Source organism: Rissa tridactyla, chromosome 3 (genome assembly GCF_028500815.1).
Source record: "Rissa tridactyla isolate bRisTri1 chromosome 3, bRisTri1.patW.cur.20221130, whole genome shotgun sequence".
NCBI lineage: Eukaryota > Metazoa > Chordata > Aves > Charadriiformes > Laridae > Rissa > Rissa tridactyla.
In genome coordinates, this window is record NC_071468.1 from 31,324,126 (window position 1) to 31,344,508 (window position 20,383).

A 20,383-nucleotide genomic window follows, 5' to 3' on the forward strand; every position below is an offset into this window, starting at 1 on the left:
ACAGGGACAGGAAATGCAGCAGAGATGCCTGTGCTGCACTGAAACAAGATGCAGGTGCTTCTGTTTGGCATTCCAAGTACATCCCCACTTGGGGCTGCATGTAGAGCTCCCAGACACGCATCTGTGGATAAGATTTAGGCAAATAAAAGTCCTACTAGTAATAGCCCAACCTTTGAGTGCAGATCAAAGGAGAGGTGAGTGGAGCTTCAGCCCCTGAAACCTGACTATACAACTTGTATTTTACCCACCTCTTTTTATCTTAGCAACAACAATGACACAAGTGAAATGGAAAAAGGAGGAGTCTGAATACCTTCCATGTGCATAATGAGTAGATTTATGAATGCCAGAACACTTTCTTCCCTGAAATATTTTAATTTTTTGCTCATTTACATTTCTGGAGTGGAAATGTAGTACACTTCAAAAAAAAAAATCAGTAAAATAAAAATTTGAAGTATTTGACATAGGAAATAAAGATATTGAAAAACAAGATCACAGGGAACTTGTGAAGTATCTTCTGTATCAGCAGATCATACGAATTGACCTGCAAGTATAAAACAAGGAATGTCTAATTTCCAGGAGCGGCTTCCTCTGAACTCCTGATCAGAATTTTGGAAAAACTTTGCAAATTCATCCTTGGAAAACAGCCATGGAGACTCCAGTCAGGACCTGAACATGCCACAAGTCCTGTGAGAAGGGTTCAGCCAGGCTAGGTTGCCCATCAGGTACCTACTTGTTGGTTAGACCCCCTACTACATGCTAGCGAAGCTACTACGTGCTCTTCCTTCTTCCCAGGAAGGCGGGGAAGAATTCTAGAACCAGCTGCTGTACAGTGGTAGGCAGGGGGGTACAGGACTGGCCCTTGGATATTTAGCCCTGGAGGAGAAGTGATGCGTATGGTCCACCTCCACATCCAGTCCCAGACAGATGGAGCCCAGAGACCAAGGCAGCGGAGAGGGCACAGTTATTCTAGCTGTGCTGCCTGGCGCTACACGAAGAATGCCACATGGATGGTTTGGGCTGCTCAGAAGTTGGCTTAAAGATGTTTCCATGGCATTATACTTGCCTGTGTAGAATGACCTTAGCACCTTCAACTCGATGGTCTTGTTGGAATCTAACATGTGAAATTGCAGCTTTTCTTTTTTATCTCACTTACCTGGCTATTGAGGAATACCAGGTCACGTCATGGACGTGTAGCTAACATTTTATATACAATTTTGTAAGAAAAAAGGGCAGATGCACAATTAAGGCGCCAAGATGCACGAAGAAGTTTTCTCACTTCGTGCACACAATTGACATACTGAGTAATTTTCACAAAATGGAGAATTGCATCCCAGAATGAAAAAGCTTTAACACTTTAAACTTCATCCTCTGCTTGACTGATCTGCAGAAGTTAACTCTACAGTACATTTCTGATCAAGATTATTGGGCCTAAAATCCCTGGCTAAACAAGAAGCTTCGTTTATATCCAACAGGTTTTTTTATTCTGCTGTGCTCTGCACCACACCAGAGTAGCCTCAGCAGAGACAGGTGTTTGTTCCACTTGCTTTACAGAGTTGTCATTTTAGTGTTCTTTTCTGTGTCAGCATCATGTTGGTGCCTCTTGGCTCTTCTTCCTGACACAAGGCAGATGAGTAAAGAACCCACCAGGACTCCAGCTAATGCAGCCACAATGACAGCCCAGTAGGGGACTGAAGGTTCGGTTTTGTCCGAGATGAGATCAGAACTTCTGAATCCACTATTTCTCAGTGTGGAAAGAAAAGGTTTTTCCTATGAAGGGAAAGTAAAGGTTTTACTGACCACAGACCAGTTAACAGGCAGCTTTCAGTCCATATGCCATCACTCCTTCCCAGAGTCAATCTTTAGACAATCTGTTTCTGTCTTCTCTCTATCTTAGCTCAAACTCTTTCCTGCCCTATTGCCTGAGAAGTTCCTAGAAGAAAAGACTGAGCCATCTCAAAATCAGGAGTGATGGCATCATTTCCAAATTTGCTTGCTGCAGACAACCAAATGGGAATACGTAGACTTATTAAAACTGGCTTGAATGAGAGGCTTTCTGCTGCAGTGAGGATAAGGTTTTTTTGCATTAAATTTTAAGTAGATTTTCCTGTGCATAACAAACCAGCAGTATATTTTAGCTATTTAAAGCCTTCACAAATATACTCTTTTAAAGAATAAGAAGAAAGAGAAAAATGAAAGTGGACATCTTGGCCTTTACTTACTGGGTTTGGACACTTGAGTTTTGATCTGTCATGGGTAAAGTTGTTGTAAGTCTGCTTTTCACCAACTGGCTCCAACTGAAGAAGAAAAAAGCAATAGTAAACATAACGATGATTTTTTTTTTCCTCCTCAGACTCTCCTGACTTGGGTGGTTACAACTTTTTATCCAGTTCTTTGGTGCTTGCAGCAATGAACAAATGTTGTAGAAGGTGCGTTACAGGAAAATTTCCAAACACTTTAATGCTCATGAACTGAAGACATTGACAATCTGATTGTACTGTCTGCAGAAAAACTCCCTCAGGAAGCCAGGAACAGGAGAAGCCTTTTGCACTTAGTGGAGGAAAAAACAACTCTGAATACCACATACTTTAAATATTCTCCTAAACCAAAGTGATTCACTATACACCCAGTTCTCACACTTACACATCTCAAATGATAGTATAAACCACATAGGAAAAAAACCAAACAAAACAAAACATGACAGATGCTGGTCATGTTACTTGGCATGTTACTGAAAGAAAGATTCTTGGATGTCACAGTGATGGAAGCGACTTCAGAAATGATGTAGAGCTAGAGACAGGATGTGATGGCGCCAACTTCTGCAGTCTTCACTCAGACAAGAAATTCCCTGGGAGTTTTAGCTAAGGCTAGGTTCACAAGATTGCAAGAAGTGAGTTAAATAGAGCCTTTTATATTATCAGTTGTCAGCTAAGTTGCAACAGCTGACCATAGGCTCACCCCGAGTCCATTTCAAACTCAAAATAAAATATGTCCAGGCTAATGGCATAGCATTTGTGGTTGGCTAGGAGCGCACATACCATCGGTTACCATAGTTAACCTAACAAGTAGAGGCTTGCTCAGTCATGTTAACTGAAGTGTTTACAACTGTGTATGGACATGCCTGAAGTAATGACTTCAGGATTGGCCCCTAGAGAACCGTAGAGCTGTCATCCAGCACTTCTGGGAATACAGCACAGAGGAGTGCTGGTGCTTCTGCTATTGTCTATGTGTGCATTAGCGTTCCGCAAGTGATTAAAGTGTCAGCTGTATGTTGGAGAGAAACAATACCACAAAAGCCCAACATAAGATGGAGAAAATAAATTCTATTCATAAGATTCCCATATGGAAATACTGGGAATACTCTCTCTCTCTAGTTCAGTGAAAGCAAAAAAAATAAAGGAGAAAAAAAGGAGGCAGAGACTGAAAAAAGAAGAGAGAGAGATGAACTACGGCAAAATGAGACGAGGGAAGGGAAGAAAGCTAACAAGTGGAGAGAAGATGAGAAGCAAAACAGAATGCCAAGTTTTGCTGACTGTTGTGGGCTCCTGCTGGACTCCTGTAAGAGTCCTAATCACTTGGCCTGCCCACCAGCTGATGTTGCGAAGGCTGAATTTGGTAGTTTTGTTGCATCTTAAAGAGAACAGCTGAAATTCTGATGTGGTTATTTGTAAGACGCGTGGCTCATATCCTCTAACATTCTGTCTGCTGTACGACTGGTTATTTGTAGATAACTGTAATACTTCCCTTGCCAGGGCACTTGGTGAGGAGTCTGGCGCAGAGCCCAGGCAAAGAATGATAAGGTGCAAAATTCTGTAGCCAGCCGTGCTTTGCTTCATCTTTATGCGATCTGTTCCTCAGGAGCATTAGCTCCTGAGCTCTGAAGATGACAGTACCCCCATCTCCCTGAGCGTACAGGGCAACTTCTGGAAGAAACACAGCCCCTCTAGAGCATGTGGCAAGCATGGAGGCAGAACACAAGCTAAACACACTGTTCGTGTGCCCTTCTCCTGGGCCAGGGTATTGATGAGGTGGATTTTGAACCAGTGGGGGCCCCTTAAGACTGACGCTCTGACTTCAGAGAGTAGGAATATGCTTTCATAGAGGGCAAAGGGCAAAGAACATCATGGTGAGGGAGAGGGTCCTTAAGCCATCCCCATCCCTGCATACTCTCAGCAGTGGCCAGGCACAGTCTGGCCCTTTATGTGTACTGACAAGAATCCATGTCATTTGGCCATAAGCCTACAGCCTGCTGAGCTTTTCAGGGAACAGGGAAACAATACAGCCTTACAGTAAGCTTGCACAGCCTCACCATACAAGGACTGCGAGTGAAAAGCAGAGATGTCTTAGATTTAAATAGTAAACAGTTAAATCTTCAGTTGGCGTAGACGGACAGATCTCTACGTAAGGGAATAGTTGCACTTTGCATCAGTAAGAACCTGATCCCCGCCACCCTAGTAGAAAGCTTTGTGTCAATATTCTTACATGCGTAGGAAATGAGTGACAGTCTGGACAGAATAAAACTCCGATGGCATAGAAAAAGGACTGATGGTGATTCAGGAATGAGTAATGTCCAATAGGAACACCACGTGGCAACAGAAACCCAATTTAAGGCTACCATATGTCCAGGTACCATCTCTTTTTCTTCTTGAAACCTGCAGCCATGCTCAATTTGAATGTTTTCTACATTTGCTTGGGGTTTCTGGGCCACCATTAGCCCTGTTCGAGCTACTGCACAATGAAGCCTAGCAGACTGCTGTCATCTGGAGTCTCAGACAAGGAAGCCTGATGGAAAGCATGCAGGTTTGCTGTGCATGCACAAATTGGTTATTCAGAGCACGTGCATGCACTGTATGTCTACTGCTTTCTATAACCCTGGACCTACAAGCTTATATGCTATACTGGGCAACTGCACAAGTTTCTGCCCTATGTTTCCCAGTCCTTGTGTTCAAGTTCATTCTGGAGTATCCTGTAAGTTTCTTATCTTGCTCAGACTTTTTTAACTTAGACTCAAAAAAAAATCCCTCTCCATTTATGCTGGTTTCTTGTACAAACCAGGATATGGGATTTCTGCTACCACAATGTGTTTGGGTACTGGTGTTTATGAGACAAGAGGAGGAAATGTTGCTGTGGCATGAAAATGCCAGAGTCGCCCTTCACCACGGGAAATACCGTGGTTCTGAAAGCAGCTGTGACCTTGGAGTTATCAAGTCCAGCATGTGCCTCTTACACACTCTTCCAGCACTATTCAAAAGCTACCATTTCCCCCAAAATGACAGAAGGAATATGACTGCAAGCAGAGACATCATAGGTGTGATTTCAGCCTCCCATTAGTTTCAGTGACTCTACTAGAATTGCTTCAGATACTAGAGTGGGTGGTAAAACATGTCCATACTATTAATGGCAGCAAAAATTCAATCCCCTGTATGTTTTCCTAATAAATCTAGCAGAATTCACTGAAGAAGGGCAAGCTCATTCAACACACATTTTCAGGAAACCTACAGAAGTGAATGTTTAACTAGGCTGATTTTTTGCTTTAATGCAAGTTATTTACCAAATGAAAAGGGATTTTTTCATTACATTAAGACTGTCAGGATTTCTCATTTTGAATGAGCAAAGACCTACACTGTTTTATGCAACACCATCACTTTGGATTGTGTTCTAAGCAATGCAGACCAAAAAGGATCTCAGAGTTGAGCAGCCCCTCTTTTGTTAGGACATCAGTTTTATTTCTTGCTTACTGTTTTGTTTCAGACACCTTTCTCATGATCTTTTGTAGGGACTGCTACCACAAACATACAGATCTGGGTCGTAACCTCTTACCATATTATTCCAGAGAGCCATGGCCATCTCAGCATAGCCTCTTAAACTGAAATGAAAGCAGTCTGCAGCAAAGAAACTCAGATCTGGCTTGCCGTTCTGCAATAAAAGCAAAAATTTATTTCTCAGCACATTTCAACCATTGACACCTGATATATTATATCTATCTAATAACGCACTGTACTTGGCATACTTACTCCACAATTTTGGTATCTTTCTAAAAGCCATATGCTAGTATTTTGACACTGAAAATAAACTTAGGTACTCCTAACTGTGGGCTGATTACTGCATCTTGAGATCTAATGCAGCCTGCTCAGCTTCACAGAACAATTTTCATAACAAACTTAAACTTATCATTAAACCAACAGTCACAGCTCTTATACGGACACTACCATTGACCCACACTCCACCTTGTACAGAACTGATAGAACACTGCTTATTCTTGCTTGTTAAACTTCCATAACTCAGACTTTATAACCTTTCAAGTGTTGAAATTTGCGCTGAATTTCAATCAACATTAAAAATTGTGGCTTATCCAGCTGTGGCAAATGTCTGTCTGAGGAAGAATTTGCCTCATTACTACCTGTATGGTGACTTCTCTTTGGACTTGAAGGCTGCCAGAAGAAAATGGGGATGATATGATAAAAGATCGGTATTATGCAAAACTGGGTGGTTTTGACCAGGATTCATGCTAAATATTTGTATCCCTAACTACACAGCATACATAATAGTAAGGCTGGAGAAAAGAAGGAGAATCAGTGTTTGGTTTCAAAGGCTGCTTCATGTTTCCAGGCTGGAATGAGTCAGGCATGCAAGTGCTGGTCTCTGAGTGAAGGAAACCTGAACATATTCCATAATCTACATCGGAAGAAAATTGTGGTGAATGCCAACCGAGCCTCCAACAGGGGAAGAAACGTGCAGTTTAGAGGAAGCCAGAGGGTGCTTAGGTTTAATGCATGCACACTACGAGTGTTTCCTAAAGCCATTTTGATTCACAGGCAGCACAGTCTTTCCTGTCCTCTCCTTTGTCACCCATTGCACGTTCCACCCTGTGCCGCTAGACTGCGCAAAGAGAAGAAAACACAGTCCTTGTGGCATGGATCTTACTGACTTGGGGAAATTAAGATACTGGTCCTCGTTTAATGGGAAAGAAAAACAGGACTCACACTATCCAGGGGCAACAAGGTGTTTCGGAAAAATGGCTGCATGACAACTGCAAAGTCCTCACGCTCCTCGTACCGACCGCTGTTGATCAGCTGTAAGGCTTCAGCCTGTATGGAGTTGCGTGATTGGAAACAGGAATTACTTAAAAGGTTCATCAAACATTTGTCAGCTATCAAAAACATGCATATTACACTTCTTTCAATGTAGGAACCCATAGATTATTTGGTATAAATCTAAATGAATAGTTTAAAGCAGTCCAGAGAACGACTAAAAAAAATAATTTGGTTCATGAAGAGATTTTCATAAGGAAAACACACAGAAGCTAGTATAAATTGAAATGTAAAGTTGCTTAATTAAAAAAAAAGAAAGTAGTTCGTACCTTATTTATAGAAATCAGTGCTGCATAATCACAATGAGATTCAAATTTACAGAGAATTAAAAAAAGGCGTAAGGCCAAAGCTTTTAGAAGTGACAAATGACTCCAGAAGGCCAGCTTGAGACAGAAATGTGCCTGAAGTAAAATCAAACCTAAGCATTGAAAAATCACCTGCCCCTTTTGAAAACTATGGCAATAGACACTCATACAGATAATAAAAGCATCTCATTGTTACTTACCACCTTATGGATATAAATTCTAATGCTCCTGGTCATATCTCAAAACATTCCTAACCCCACTTCCTTAGTAAAGGAAAACATGCCCTGGATAGTTTTATACAAGTATTTTCCAAGATGAATTTTTTGAGCATTGTGAGATTCATCAGACAACATCCACTGCCAGAGACAGAATGGAGGACTGCAGAACATAATGTGAACTGATATAGTGATTCCTGTATTCATAGGAATAATGATGGAAAAACCTTCCGCTCCAATAGCTATTTATAGCCTTTGTTAGATTTGAGTGAATCTTACGCTCGAGGCTATGAAAAGTTACTCTCAGAGAGCAAGCTGACCCATGGTAAGCCATCTGCATGCACTCTCTCAGCCCATAGCAAAAGAAAGGAATACCTTGTTGGTTTAGTTCATTTTCTCTGCTAAGGCTTACCACAAAACAGATGACGCAAAGTAATTTGTAACCCTTACAGTGACATGTTAATTCATGTGACCTATTTATTGGATTCCTAATGGACAAACACATATCAACAAAACAGACATCACCAGTAACTCCTTTTTAACTGTCGAAACAGCAACTGGAACCAGAACCAGTCTCAATCTGATCCAGCTCAGGTCAAATTACAAGCAGTGTGGAAAGACTTGCACTGCTGCTAACTGGTTAGCTGGGTAGGGGTTTAGTTAGACTGTAGCCAAGCTCTTTCCCAGTCATCCCTCTCTGTCCTGCTGACAATATGCATGAGAGGAAGGGAAGTGATATCAAGAGAAACACAAGTGAATATGACCAGTTACAGAATCAAGGTATTACCTGAAAATCTCTGTTAACTCTCTTAATTTCTTCTAGTTCAGAAGAGTTTTCCTCAGGGTTTAAGAAACATGGGCAAACGTTCCTTCAACAAAAGAAATACTAGAATTAAAAGCCCACCTGGAATAGCCTGTGCAATTCTTCAGCAATGCATGTCTGCTTGAAGAAGCTCAGGACAGGTGCTCAAAGCTCACATGCAGAAGAAGAGCCACCTTGTTGGCTTAGAGGTAGACAGATACTTCAGAAAAAAAATCCCTATTGACTTAGTTTTCAAAGTGAACACCTGCCACAGCCAGTAAGAGCTGCAGGATCCACAATTCTGAGTCAGACACAAAAGCGTTTAGTATGCCACACATTAGCAGGAAAGCACATGCGTGAGAATAAAAAAAAAAAAAAAAAATCAAACAAAACTACATATAGGCTCACAGCAGTTTCAGAAATCTGGGAATTTAAAGGTAGAAAAGACAAACTGTTCATGTAGTCTGACTCTTCAGACCACTGTGTTTCATTCTGTTAGCCCCACCATCAAGAGGTAATAATTTGTGTTTCAGTGAAATGCATCCTGTAAGGATGTGCCTGGAATGAACATGAAGACATCAAGCAATACAGTCAATTCACTATTTTCCCTTCTAATGTGTTCCAGTAGTTAATCACTTCTATTATTAAACATCTGTGCCTAACTTCATTTGAATTCATTAGGCATCAGCCTCCAATCACTGGTCTTTGTTATACCTTTCTCCACTAGACTAAAGAGCATTTTCATGTCCATGCTGATGCTTGTAAAGGCACTGGCTCCTTTCTCAAACAAGTCCCTCAGTCTTCTTTGAATTAGGACTTTGGTCTCCTCTGTTAGGTGTGAAAAGTAGTCCCTTGGTTGTGCACTCTGCTGTATGCAGCCCAGGCTGCACCGTAGGTAATGCAGCACTGAATACAAGGAGAAGCATCAGGGATGTCAGTCAGCCTGTGCTGCTGAGCAGTGAACGAAGTTCAGTAGTAAACCAATTATATGGTGACTTGTGCTGTGACACGCTGCCTTAGAGCTGAGAAGGCAAGTGACAACTCTGCTATCTACAGGTGCATGCCTTTTAGCTGAAGTATTGGAAGAAGCAGTAGAAAGTTGATGGGAACTAATGCGTCGAGTAAAGGCAGCAACGAAAATAGCTTGGAAAGCTCAGTGTCAGTGTCCTCCTGTAGAAGCAATTTAGATTGCTCTGAAAGAGTAGCACTTTAAAGGCAAAGACCTGTTTTCCTCACTTACTTTGCTGTCAAAGCGCACCCCGAAGAGCTTGCTGAGATCGGACGCAGTCCAGAAATCTCTAGTATCTCCACCATGTTGACAAAGACTCTTGGGAGCTGCAGGGATTATAATAACCAGACATACCAAATCACAGAACGTGATACCACTACAAAGTGAGAAAGAAGTGCCATCCGTAGGTCAGGGAGTCAGTGCAAACTACACCGACTGCAACCAATGGCATGTGCAAGGATTATGTATAAATGGAGGGGGAGGGAGACATACAGTGGATGTCAGCCAAAAAATTCCCGGCAGCGAGTACAAACTAGCTGAAAGGCTGCTTCACTCCCTGGGGCATTTCCATTTTCTCTAGGGTAAATGAAACTTCGTACAGTTGGTTTAGCCATCAAAACTGACAGTAGGGTTGTGCTATATTTGGTCTACAGCAAAAATACTGTGAAACACACAGTCTTCCTGAAACTACAGCCCGCTTTCTCAGGGCATTATTTAATACAGTTGTTGAAACACAGCATTGAGGATTAGTCTGACTCCAGCTATTTGGAAGATGACCTTGTATGAAACATAATCACTGACAGTCTATCAGAGGTGAGAAAAACAGTGTGCTTGCCAGGAACATAGCCTGCTAGGGTATCTTAACAGCTTACCTCCTTATAGAAAATATCCAGAGCATCCTGAAGGTGCTTTACATACTTTTGCACTGAATAGGTTTCCTGTGTAGTTAAAAATAATAAAAAAAAAAATGGATCAGTCTTCTTTCAGGAACCAAGAAGTTTAACTGTTTCACCTGACCACAGGAGTCCATAGACTCTCTAGTTGCAAGGTAGTCCATGAGAAGATATACCGACTCGATGCTCCTTTTTGCCTTTGTTGGCAGACATATTTTCAGATCAAGGGCTTTATTGCCACATGCACACAGGTTATATACTGCTTGTGTTTCTATGTCACTAATATATTCCCTTAATCTCTATAGAAAATCCTGAGACGTATAGTTGTTCTTGGCAGAGTCTTTGCCTCATGAATGACTACATAAATCACACCTTTGGATTTCATGTTGTCTTTTATGGGACCCAAACCAGACTAGTTTGCCTTATGAACAGAGTGATTCTTTTTTTTTTTTTTTTTTAAACTGTCAATCTGGGGAAATTGATTAGGAGGCAGTCATGCCCCATAAAACCCATAGGCAACATGATTTTGTGACTTTAGTTATAGAGGTGTAGCTGTGGGGGCAAAGGCTCCAGGCAGCAGCAAAACCGAGAGAACAGTCTCCGGTCATTTCAATGGGTTGGGGTCCAGATCCCCAGTCTGTGCTGCAGGAACCTTTTCAGAGGAGATGAGCAGTGATAACTAGATAAAAGACATCTTTTTCACTATGAATGAATGTTATTTCTTTTGGTGTCATTCTGAAGCAAGAATCAGGCATCCTAAGCAATTTTTACGTGGAGAAGCTTTCCAGAATAAAGCTTCACTTGCGTCCCCATAACAACGTACTTAAGACACCACGCTGTCTTGATTGCCTCGTCCAGTTAAGCTGGGAGAGCTCTTCAGTTTATCCTTGGTATTTTGTTCCATATGGGGCAGATTGCTGGTTCTTAAATAATGCATTATTCCAGAGCTACAGTGCCCCAATATTAAAAGCTGCGCAGTTGTTTCTGATACAATACAGATGAAAGGAACAGGACTTCTAAGTGCTTTTTGAACAAAGAGGAGCTTTGGCTCACAAAGAGAGAGAAAGGTTAAATTTCCAGGGCTGGTCACTTGCCAAGTGCCTGGATGAGCATGCCTAATTCAGAGATACAAACCTTGTCCAAGCAGTACTGGCATAGGTCGTTGCCTCCAACGAGGACAGTAATCAGCTTCCAATCTTCCTTGAAATTAATTTTCTAGTGGCACATAAAATAAACAGATTGCAGCATCCATTGCTTAGGCATGCAGAGGTAACATTCAAAAATGGGGCTAAAGAGGGCACAGACGGCATGGCAGAACAGAGAAAGGAGGCATGCTGAGTTAAGTTGGCAGAAGAAAAGCATCTGTCCAGGGGGAAAATATAAGCTGCAATTCACCTTGGCTTTCAAAAGGAAATCCCCTTCAGCAGACAAGATCTGTCAGGGTAGCCGAGCATAGAAATGTGTCTGTGGCAGCAAGCGTGCCTAAATGAATGTTAGCATCAGGACAGGGATGGACAGGAGAGATTTGCCAGCCGTGGCTGAACACTGCAGGCAACGTGGGGATGAAGAGATGGAGGGAGTGGATGCTGGCGTGACTCATGGAGCTGCAGAACTGGAGCTGCTGGGGATCCCTGCCAGCTGGGCAAGTATTACCCCATGGCCAGGAGGGGTGAGGGGTGCCCCGGGGAACAGGCAGTTGGATTAAAATAGAAGAGTCCAGGAGGCTGGTGACTTCACTGAGCTCATATAAGGGCAGCTGCAGCATCCACGTCACTGCAAGCTAACAATAGGCACTGCTGAGAGCTGGGTCTCATCAAAACATTTTGTAACGTTCAGTACAAAGAAAGGAATCAAAGGCAACTATTTTTAGTGTGGTGCATTTACATAACAAACATCTGCAAAAGGATCCCACAAATAGAGAAAGGGCCTGGGAATCACCCACAGGTCTGAATTCTCCTCCTTAACCTGCACTTTGCTTGGAAAGCCTTTCATGAAGAGGCAAAGCATGGCAGGGACGTCCCTCCTCCCCTTTTTTAAAGATGCATGAAAAGCAGTGAATAAAACAAAGCTCTAGAGCCACGTACTCATTTATTGAAGAGCCATGCCAGCTCCCTTCACTCTGCCAAACAATCAGTACTGCAGAGTAACTGACAGTGGGACTCGCATGCAGCATCCATCAAGAATGCTGGCACAGAGGCACATGCTTTGACAAATCCTGCTTATTCAGTACCTTCCTTTCCCATTCAGCCCGAGCCAAGGAGCACCAGGCACTCCCATTCCCTTACAGGGTGCTCTCCCTGAACCAACATCTCACACCCAGTCATCCACTCAAATTCAGCCAACACTTGGAGCAGGGCAGCCTTGTTTACCTCCCAGATTTCCTCCCACCACCCCAAACTGCAGCTGCAGCCACTGAATTAAAAGCCAGTCACCCCTTTGGTGCCCTTTGTAGTTCTCAAGGGAGCTGGCACAGCATGCTGGTCCGCAACACCAGATCCACTACTAATTCCCTAAAAGCTTGTGGCGTGACAGGGATTCACCCAACCCTGAGATTTCTGCCCACTGATTAATCACTTGCCTGGTCAGAACCAGGGTTTCAGAGGGCCTAATCTCCTGGGAAGACTTCAGTTGTCCCCCTTACCACTATTGCCATTTCCCAGACCCAAGAGTGAATAGTGTGATTCATGTTTGTCACCGTGTGCCTGCTCCAGCAGTTTTACACTCGGCCTTTATGACCTCCACTTTGAATGCTGCTGTACAGCTGAGTAGTCCTGTGAGCTCCCCTAGAGCCTTCATATCTCTCCTCTTCCTCACTACCATCCTTACAACTCCTGGCCACACTGCACCCTACAACAGTCTCTGCCTTGTGTGCCTTGCACCTTACCTGCACGGATTTATATAGGTAAATTATCATCTCCTAAAGGGCAATGCCTGACACATTCATCTTGGCAAGCACGCCGGAGACAAGGACAGTGACTTTTCTTCCATCAGTTAACAACTCTTCACTACTCAAGCACTCCATCAATTAAAATCATCTCCCAGAGACCACGGGAGCACTGAGGGGTGGCCCAAATTCCACTTACCGAGCTGCTTCTCATTAGCTCCACCAATTCATGTGCTTGGGCTGACATATTGCTGTAGAAAGAGGACAGAAGCATTTTAGATGCATGCTCTGAAAGCATATCATCTTGATCTCATTTCAGGGAATCTTAGGATCAACAGAAATCAGTACAAGGAAAGTGAAGTCTTAAAAGGATGAACAAACGTAGAAGGACCAAGATAGCAGCAGCTGCACAAGTGAATTATCTGATCGGAAAGGGCTTCAACTAGGATGGCTGCCAAGTGGCAGGCAACTGGGACGAATTCTTCCCATCTCAGAGTTGGCTTAAGTGTATTTTGTTTGGAGAAAACCACTAATGCCCAGATGCACAGAGACATTTAGTTGCATAACTCCCTTCGCAATCTAGTGGGGGAGCTTGATACTTACACAGAAGCTGGGCACCTAACCAGCCTTCTTGAGCTGGCCTTAAATTCCTATGGCTTGTCTTATGGCTGGAACATATTGCTTACACTGTGGAACTGCCAGGCTGTAGAGTCCCAGTCCAGCTCTGGACAGGATGCAATGTCCACAGAGTGAAGCACAAACCATGCTGAGAGACCAGCTGGAAACTTGAGCTTCTGATATACTAGCACGAGACTGTGCTTGAACTAATAAGCCCTGCCTCTCTCCGGCAGCTACACAAATGCGGTTACATTATTTGTCCTCCCACAACCGTACTGATTGCCCTGAGTCTTTGCCCAGGGCACCCAAGAAGTATTTGGTAGCTACACAGACTTTGCTAGCTATCCTGAAAGTCCCTTGCAGTAAATTTAATGACTGTTAGAGACGTCACAGAAAGGCTTGGAAGCAAATTCCATGAATATCCATAAAGCAGGGACAGTGTATGCAATAAGAACCCAAATGTGTACGAGTTTGTAACGGGCTAGTAGAGTTTTTCTTCAGGAGGAGAAAGAAATTAATTCCCAGCTGCTCATTCTGTTCCTTTTCTTTGCACTGCAAATACGGATAGTTTTTAAACACCATTAGGGTAGCAGTAGACTTCTATTTGTTAGTTTGAGGCACATTTCCCAGAAATCAAGGAATAAATGAGAGATGCTTATGAATTTTTCTCTCATTACAGATATGGCTTGTCAGCGAATCAGGGACCTGCATACTGAAGGCTGCGCAGAAAAAGGTGGAATCATAGAATAGTTTGGGTTGGAAAAGAACTTTAAAGGTCATCTAGTCCAACCTCCCCTGCAATGAGCAGGGACATCTTCAACTAGATCAGGTTGCTCAGAGCCCCATCCAGCCTGACCTTGAATGTTTCCAGAAATGGGGCATCTACAACCTCTCTGGGCAATCTGAGCTAGTGTTCCAACACCCTTATTGTAAAAAATTTCTTCCTTGTATCTAGTCTAAATCTTCCCTCTTTTAGTTTAAAGCCATTACACCTTGTCCTACTGCAACAGGCCCTGCTAAAAAGTTTGACCCCACCTTTCCTGTATGTCCCCTTAAGTACTGAAAGGCCACAATAAGGTTTCCCTGGAGCCTTCTCTTCTCCAGGCTGAACAACCCCAGCTCTCTCAGACTGTCTTCACAGGAGAGGTGCTTCCTCCCTCTGAACACTTTTGTGGCTCTCCTTTGGACTCGCTCCAACAGGTCCATGTCTTTCCTGTGCTGAGGGCTCCAGAACTGGACGCAGCACTCCAGGTGGAGTCTCACCAGACCAGAGGGGCAGAATCACCTCCCTCAACCTGCTGGCCACGCTTCTTTTGATGCAGCCCAGGATGCAGTTGGCTTTCTGGGCTGCAAGTGCACATTGCCGGCTCATGTCCAGCTTTTTATCCACCAGTACCCCCAAGTCCTTCTCCTCAGGGCTGCTCTCAATCCCTTCACTCCCCAGCCTATATTGATACCGAGGGTTGCCCTGACCCAGGTGCAGGACCCAGGTGCCCTGTTGAATCTCATGAGGTTCACACGGGTTCACTTCTCAAGCCTGTCCAGGTCCCTCTGGATGGCATCCCATCCCCCTCAGGCATGTCAGCTGCACCACTCAGCTTGGTGTCATCCACAAACTTGCTGAGGGTGCACTCAAATCAGTGTAGAACACACCAGTGCATTCTACCAGATAGTGGTAGAATAAGAAGCCTAACTAAGGCGTTGGCTTGGAAATTCTGGGCAGAGGTCAAATGAAGAAAGGAAGTTTCTCTCTCTCTGTGCTTTAGAAAAAGATACAAATAAATCCCCCAAATCCTGAATTAAAAAAAAAATAATTAAAACAAATTTAAAAGCATCAGATCACAGAAACATGCTCAGTACAAACAAGTCATCAGTATTAACTGACTCTTAACATGCACTTCAAAGCTAATCTGCCAGTCCATCAGTTCTCACCCCTTTGCCCATTCTCATTTGTGATTGTGCTTACCGCGCTGTGGCACCTTTCTCCGCAACGTTGAATCCAGCTGTTTCCTTAGAGCTGCCAGTCGAAAAGCCAAAGAGGTTCGGATTGAATTTTTTCAAGATATCTTAAAAATAGAAAATACAATGTTTAACCATCCACAGTACAATCAGCAGTGTTGCCTCCCACAGAAGCAAAAACCAACCGAGTGGTGAGAATGTGGCCCTGGGTTTTCCCCTCATTCACTGTGACTTTACAGAAGGTACAGACACACATGCTTGGAGAACTCTAGTTATTGTCCAAACTTCAGCACTGCAACTGTTTCTGTCTGTGGCCTTGAGGAGCCAGGGTCTGGCAACTCAGGAGATGCACAGGTCCCAGGCAACTCGCCAGTCTTGAATTTTATTGTCAGAATAATCATGGTTACTTTCCTTCATGTATGAGGAGCAGATGCTCCAAATATGGCCTTCTACCTCCCACTCCTCCAGCCACCCCTCAAGATAATAATATTTATTGCAGAGAAGTGAATTTTATTCACATTTCTAGATTTCAGGAAAACCCTCAGAGGGGAAGCGTCATGTCTGAAAACTGTTATTGTTACTGTTCCTGTAGCGCTGTCTGAAATCTCTTGATAGAGTCTCATTTATAATGCATAAAAGAAACATGCTTTCTATTTTTCTTTAAACCCAGCAATGTGTGTGGTACAAGACAAAGCATATCAGATTTTATTACCAACGATGTCAGGTATTGTCAAGCTGCTCCGCAGCACAGATCACATACAAACAGATGAACCATTGTGAACCGAGTCCCCTCCAATTTATGGTCACATTGACCACTTAATAGTTTCTATGGCAACTACAGGGACTGATTACACAGAACACCGGGACAAGAAATTTATAGTATTTTTATATTTTTTTCAGTGCAATGTAGCAACTTGAAATCATCAGTAGGAACCATAACTTTGTAAACAACCCTCTCTAGATGGACTACTAATTGTTTTATAACCCTTTGTTTGCCCACAACCATTACAGTCAGTCACTGGACAGCACAAAATGAAATAAGGGAGGAGCAGGTCTGCAATGAACTTCTGTCACCTTCAGCACATTTAGTCCTAATCATTTATGTCAAAAGGACAATACAATCACGTGCAGGCCCTGTGATGTGGAGGGGCTGAATCAACTTTACAGCTAGTCAGGTCAGTCTGGGTTTCAGCTGTGACTCTCGTGAACTGCTCACATCCACAAGAGATGGGCATTCCCCACTGTTCGCAAGGAAAGCATGACCATTTCCAGATGTTTTCAACATCCACTTAGACTGCTTTCAGAGTAATACTCGCCTTTTGCTTTTCTCACATTGATTTTCCAGGATACTCACTGGGTAAAGTAGTCTGGGTCTCCAGGGTCCCATCACCTCCGATACTACAAAGGGAAAGAACAAAATCATCAAGTGGAGTTAATCCTGCAACCGTCTATCTTATTGTCACCATATGTTGCCGTACTAGCCCAGGAACGAAAAAAAAAAACCACAAAAAGACTAACCTCAAACAGGACTAAGGAGATAAACCACAAGAATTCAGGGGAAGTACTGAAAGGAGATTTAGCATTAAATCAAGCAGGGTGTCAGCTAAGATAGAAGCTATGCCTCCAGACTGGGAATAGAGCATACTGGGAGAACTGATTTTTCATATAGACATGCTGGGATGCCCATCATAGAAAGGCATATTTCCTCACCAAAGTTGCTGCATGTGACCTTGCTGAAACTACGTTTGTGTGCAGTTATGCATAGAAGAGAAACTGCATTAAATGCTCATTAACCACCCATCTGTGATTCGGCAATGCTGATTATGAAAAAAGCCACTGCCTCTGCCATTCAAGAGTTTTCTGTGTGCATAGCCATACATTCTTATACCACTTCTGGCAGCCCCTCCTGAAGGTATCTATGCCTGCAGATACATACAAGGGGGAAAGAAAGGATGAAGATAAGAATGTATACCTGTGCAGGGCTCATCAACCATACATCTCCCCATGTGAATCAGGCAGTTTACTTCCACTCTAGCATGGACATTGAGATTCGCACCCCCTCTGACACGTATTGTCTTTGTCCACTTTGCAATAGCAAAGATGTTTGGGACATCTTCATTGAATATGCCTGTAGTGCTCTCACCACGTTCATCCCAATCCACACTCACTCAGACTCTTTAGCATTATGTCTAATGCTACTGCATTGTCTACTGAGTACATAATCACAGCAACAGCAGCGTTCTGAATAAACTCCAGAGGGCTAGCAAGACACTAAAAGAATTCACTCATATTAATAATCCAGTACTGTCAGAAATACAGGACCATGCTTGTAGCAATCATGCCTGGTTAAAAAAAAAAAAAAAGAAAAAAAAAAAGGCAGCAACAAAAAACCTCACAGAACCAAACACAAAAAACCCCCCACAAGAATCACTTCCTTCCTCCCTCTTACGGTCCTGATTCCTCCAATCCTTACCAAGCAATACTTGATCTCAGCGTCCTACCCCTGCATTTACATACTTATGTTTGTAACTACATAACCAGGTGACCCACACTTTTAACTGCACCTGTGGACAAAAGCAGAGAAAGAGAAAATCGAGCATTTTCACCTCCAGGAAAGTCCTCTCCAGTCTGTTTGTAGGTCAGTTGCTTTGGCTCCTACTGCAGTCTGGAAAGGATGGAAAGAATAAGTTACAAAAATACTAGAAGAAAAAAGTGCTACAAGTTTAGGTAAGACAGACACTGTGATTTGAAAGTGCTGAAGCATTTTGATATCTTTACTCTGAATCCAGCCAAGCTTTTGCAATATCCCAGTTTTAGCATAAATGGTCCACGTCCTTATTCACCACCACACGCTGTCCTCTGGGCAGCTCTGCATCTCCTGTGCTTCAAATTCACAGGCTTCTCCTCATATACAAAAGCAGCTCATCTAGATAGTAGACCGTGGAGCATCGGAGGAGATATAGTCCAGCCAGAAGGCATCAGACTGTAAAGTCAAGGACATAAGGCTTTAGAACTACTGCTCTAATATTGTTTTAGCAACGCAATGGGACCCAGATTAACATCAACAGCTTTGTATTTGTTTGGATTTTTTTTTTTTTTTTTTAATGGAGAATGCTTCATCCTGGCATTTCCTGAAGAAAGCTGATTTTGAGAGACTTAATAATTCGGGGTGGGGGGGAGAAACGACACCCAAAAAATCTACTGATGAAAAATTCCCAGCCAGTTTTAGCTGTAAATAAATCAGTAGGAGCTGCTTTTTAATCTGCCAAGAAAACAAATCTTCCGTGTAAAATCCACTTTTCCTCTGCTGGACCCAGTCTGCTAGTCTAACACAGAGATTTGACGAGGTGTAGGCAGGATTTTTTGCCAATACAGATAAGCATGTTGGCATATCTATTGCTTTCGCTGTGCCTTGGTGCTAAGAAGTCAGACAGATGCATTCTAGCCAGTGACGTGACCGAGTTGCTCAATGTTACATTAATCTCCAACTGCATCTAGACTGAGAACAGCCTTCCTGCAGTGTGAACTTTAATATCTTTCAAAAATAAATAAATATAGCCATCAGAACAAAGAAGTTTGTGATGAATTTGAGTAGCTCACAGGACTCGGACAGACCGCTAGCAAGGTCAGCACCCTGACTCACATTCAGGACAGCAATCATGAAAATGGGTTCTTCTACAGCTTTATAGTTTCTTAGTGGTTTCACTTAATTTTGTATTCTTTGAAAAGCCACAGTATCAATTCAGCCATAAACATTAACTGCACTCAGGGCTCTTGTGGGAAATACCACGAGGAAAATCAATGCCTTAGTGGACCAAGGCACAGCTTTGCTGCTGCAGTCCCTCTGTGCCAGGGGTGGTTAGGCAGTACAGAGTGTGCGCTGCTGCTGGCCGTACTGCACTTTCTGCAGAGGTGTGCACATACGCACATGTACTCTGTCATTTTTTCTGCTGTCCTCCCGCCCAGTGATAAATCCCTTCATAAAAACCCCAGTCACACCTTGCTGTGGCAGTGGCAACTGACAGAAACTGCATGAATAATGGCAGTATGAAAAACTGCCTTGCTTAGCTTTTGAAGACAGGGACCTCAAGCATCAGAGTCTGGCCCTTATGACTAGGGCTCTCTGAGACATTTCAGGCACTAAAAGAATTAAAATTTAAAAGAGAAGAGATCTGTGCTAGTGCGCATGTCTAGCACTCGATGTGGGGGAAGAAACCAAGCAATTAATTTCAAGAGTCATGGCAATGGATAGCAGGGAGACTTGCAGGGTCATTACTGAGGTCTTCTAAGAAAAGCTCAAAGCTCAGCGCTGGGGGGAAAGCCAGGATTACATCAGCTCAAGCAAAATCAGTTTCAGAGCTAATGAGGAGGTGAAGACATGTACACCTGCCTGGAGATGAGCCTGATCATTTAAGGGCTTCAGTCCCTTCAACTCCCTCTAAACTCTACGGGAGCTGAAGCTGCCAGAATGAGCACTGGTTTAACTCAGGAGTTAAAATTCATGGGAACTGTTGACACGAATGTTTGCTTTCTTCCCATGCCAGAATAATTCTGTAGTGCTGTGTAATTCTTGAACATTTTCTCAGAAAACTTCAGTGCAGATCTGCACT

General features: G+C 43.1%; 1 protein-coding gene across 1 annotated transcript in view; it reads right to left on the reverse strand.

The window, feature by feature from the left end:
- Positions 1-397: 397 nt before the first annotated feature.
- The window catches only part of PLB1 (phospholipase B1), an 84,622-nt gene continuing 64,636 nt past the window's right edge, over positions 398-20,383 (reverse strand). Inside the window, exons 47-58 of the mRNA XM_054195400.1 lie at positions 18,380-18,438; positions 17,128-17,171; positions 15,781-15,880; positions 13,396-13,447; positions 11,447-11,527; positions 10,292-10,357; positions 9,651-9,745; positions 8,396-8,477; positions 6,981-7,085; positions 5,818-5,913; positions 2,220-2,294; positions 398-1,767 (exon numbers count right to left, since the gene is read on the reverse strand). Coding sequence (XP_054051375.1) covers positions 1,546-1,767; positions 2,220-2,294; positions 5,818-5,913; positions 6,981-7,085; positions 8,396-8,477; positions 9,651-9,745; positions 10,292-10,357; positions 11,447-11,527; positions 13,396-13,447; positions 15,781-15,880; positions 17,128-17,171; positions 18,380-18,438 — 1,077 coding nt within the window. The 3' untranslated portion in view covers positions 398-1,545. The remainder of the gene's footprint in view (positions 1,768-2,219; positions 2,295-5,817; positions 5,914-6,980; positions 7,086-8,395; positions 8,478-9,650; positions 9,746-10,291; positions 10,358-11,446; positions 11,528-13,395; positions 13,448-15,780; positions 15,881-17,127; positions 17,172-18,379; positions 18,439-20,383) is intronic.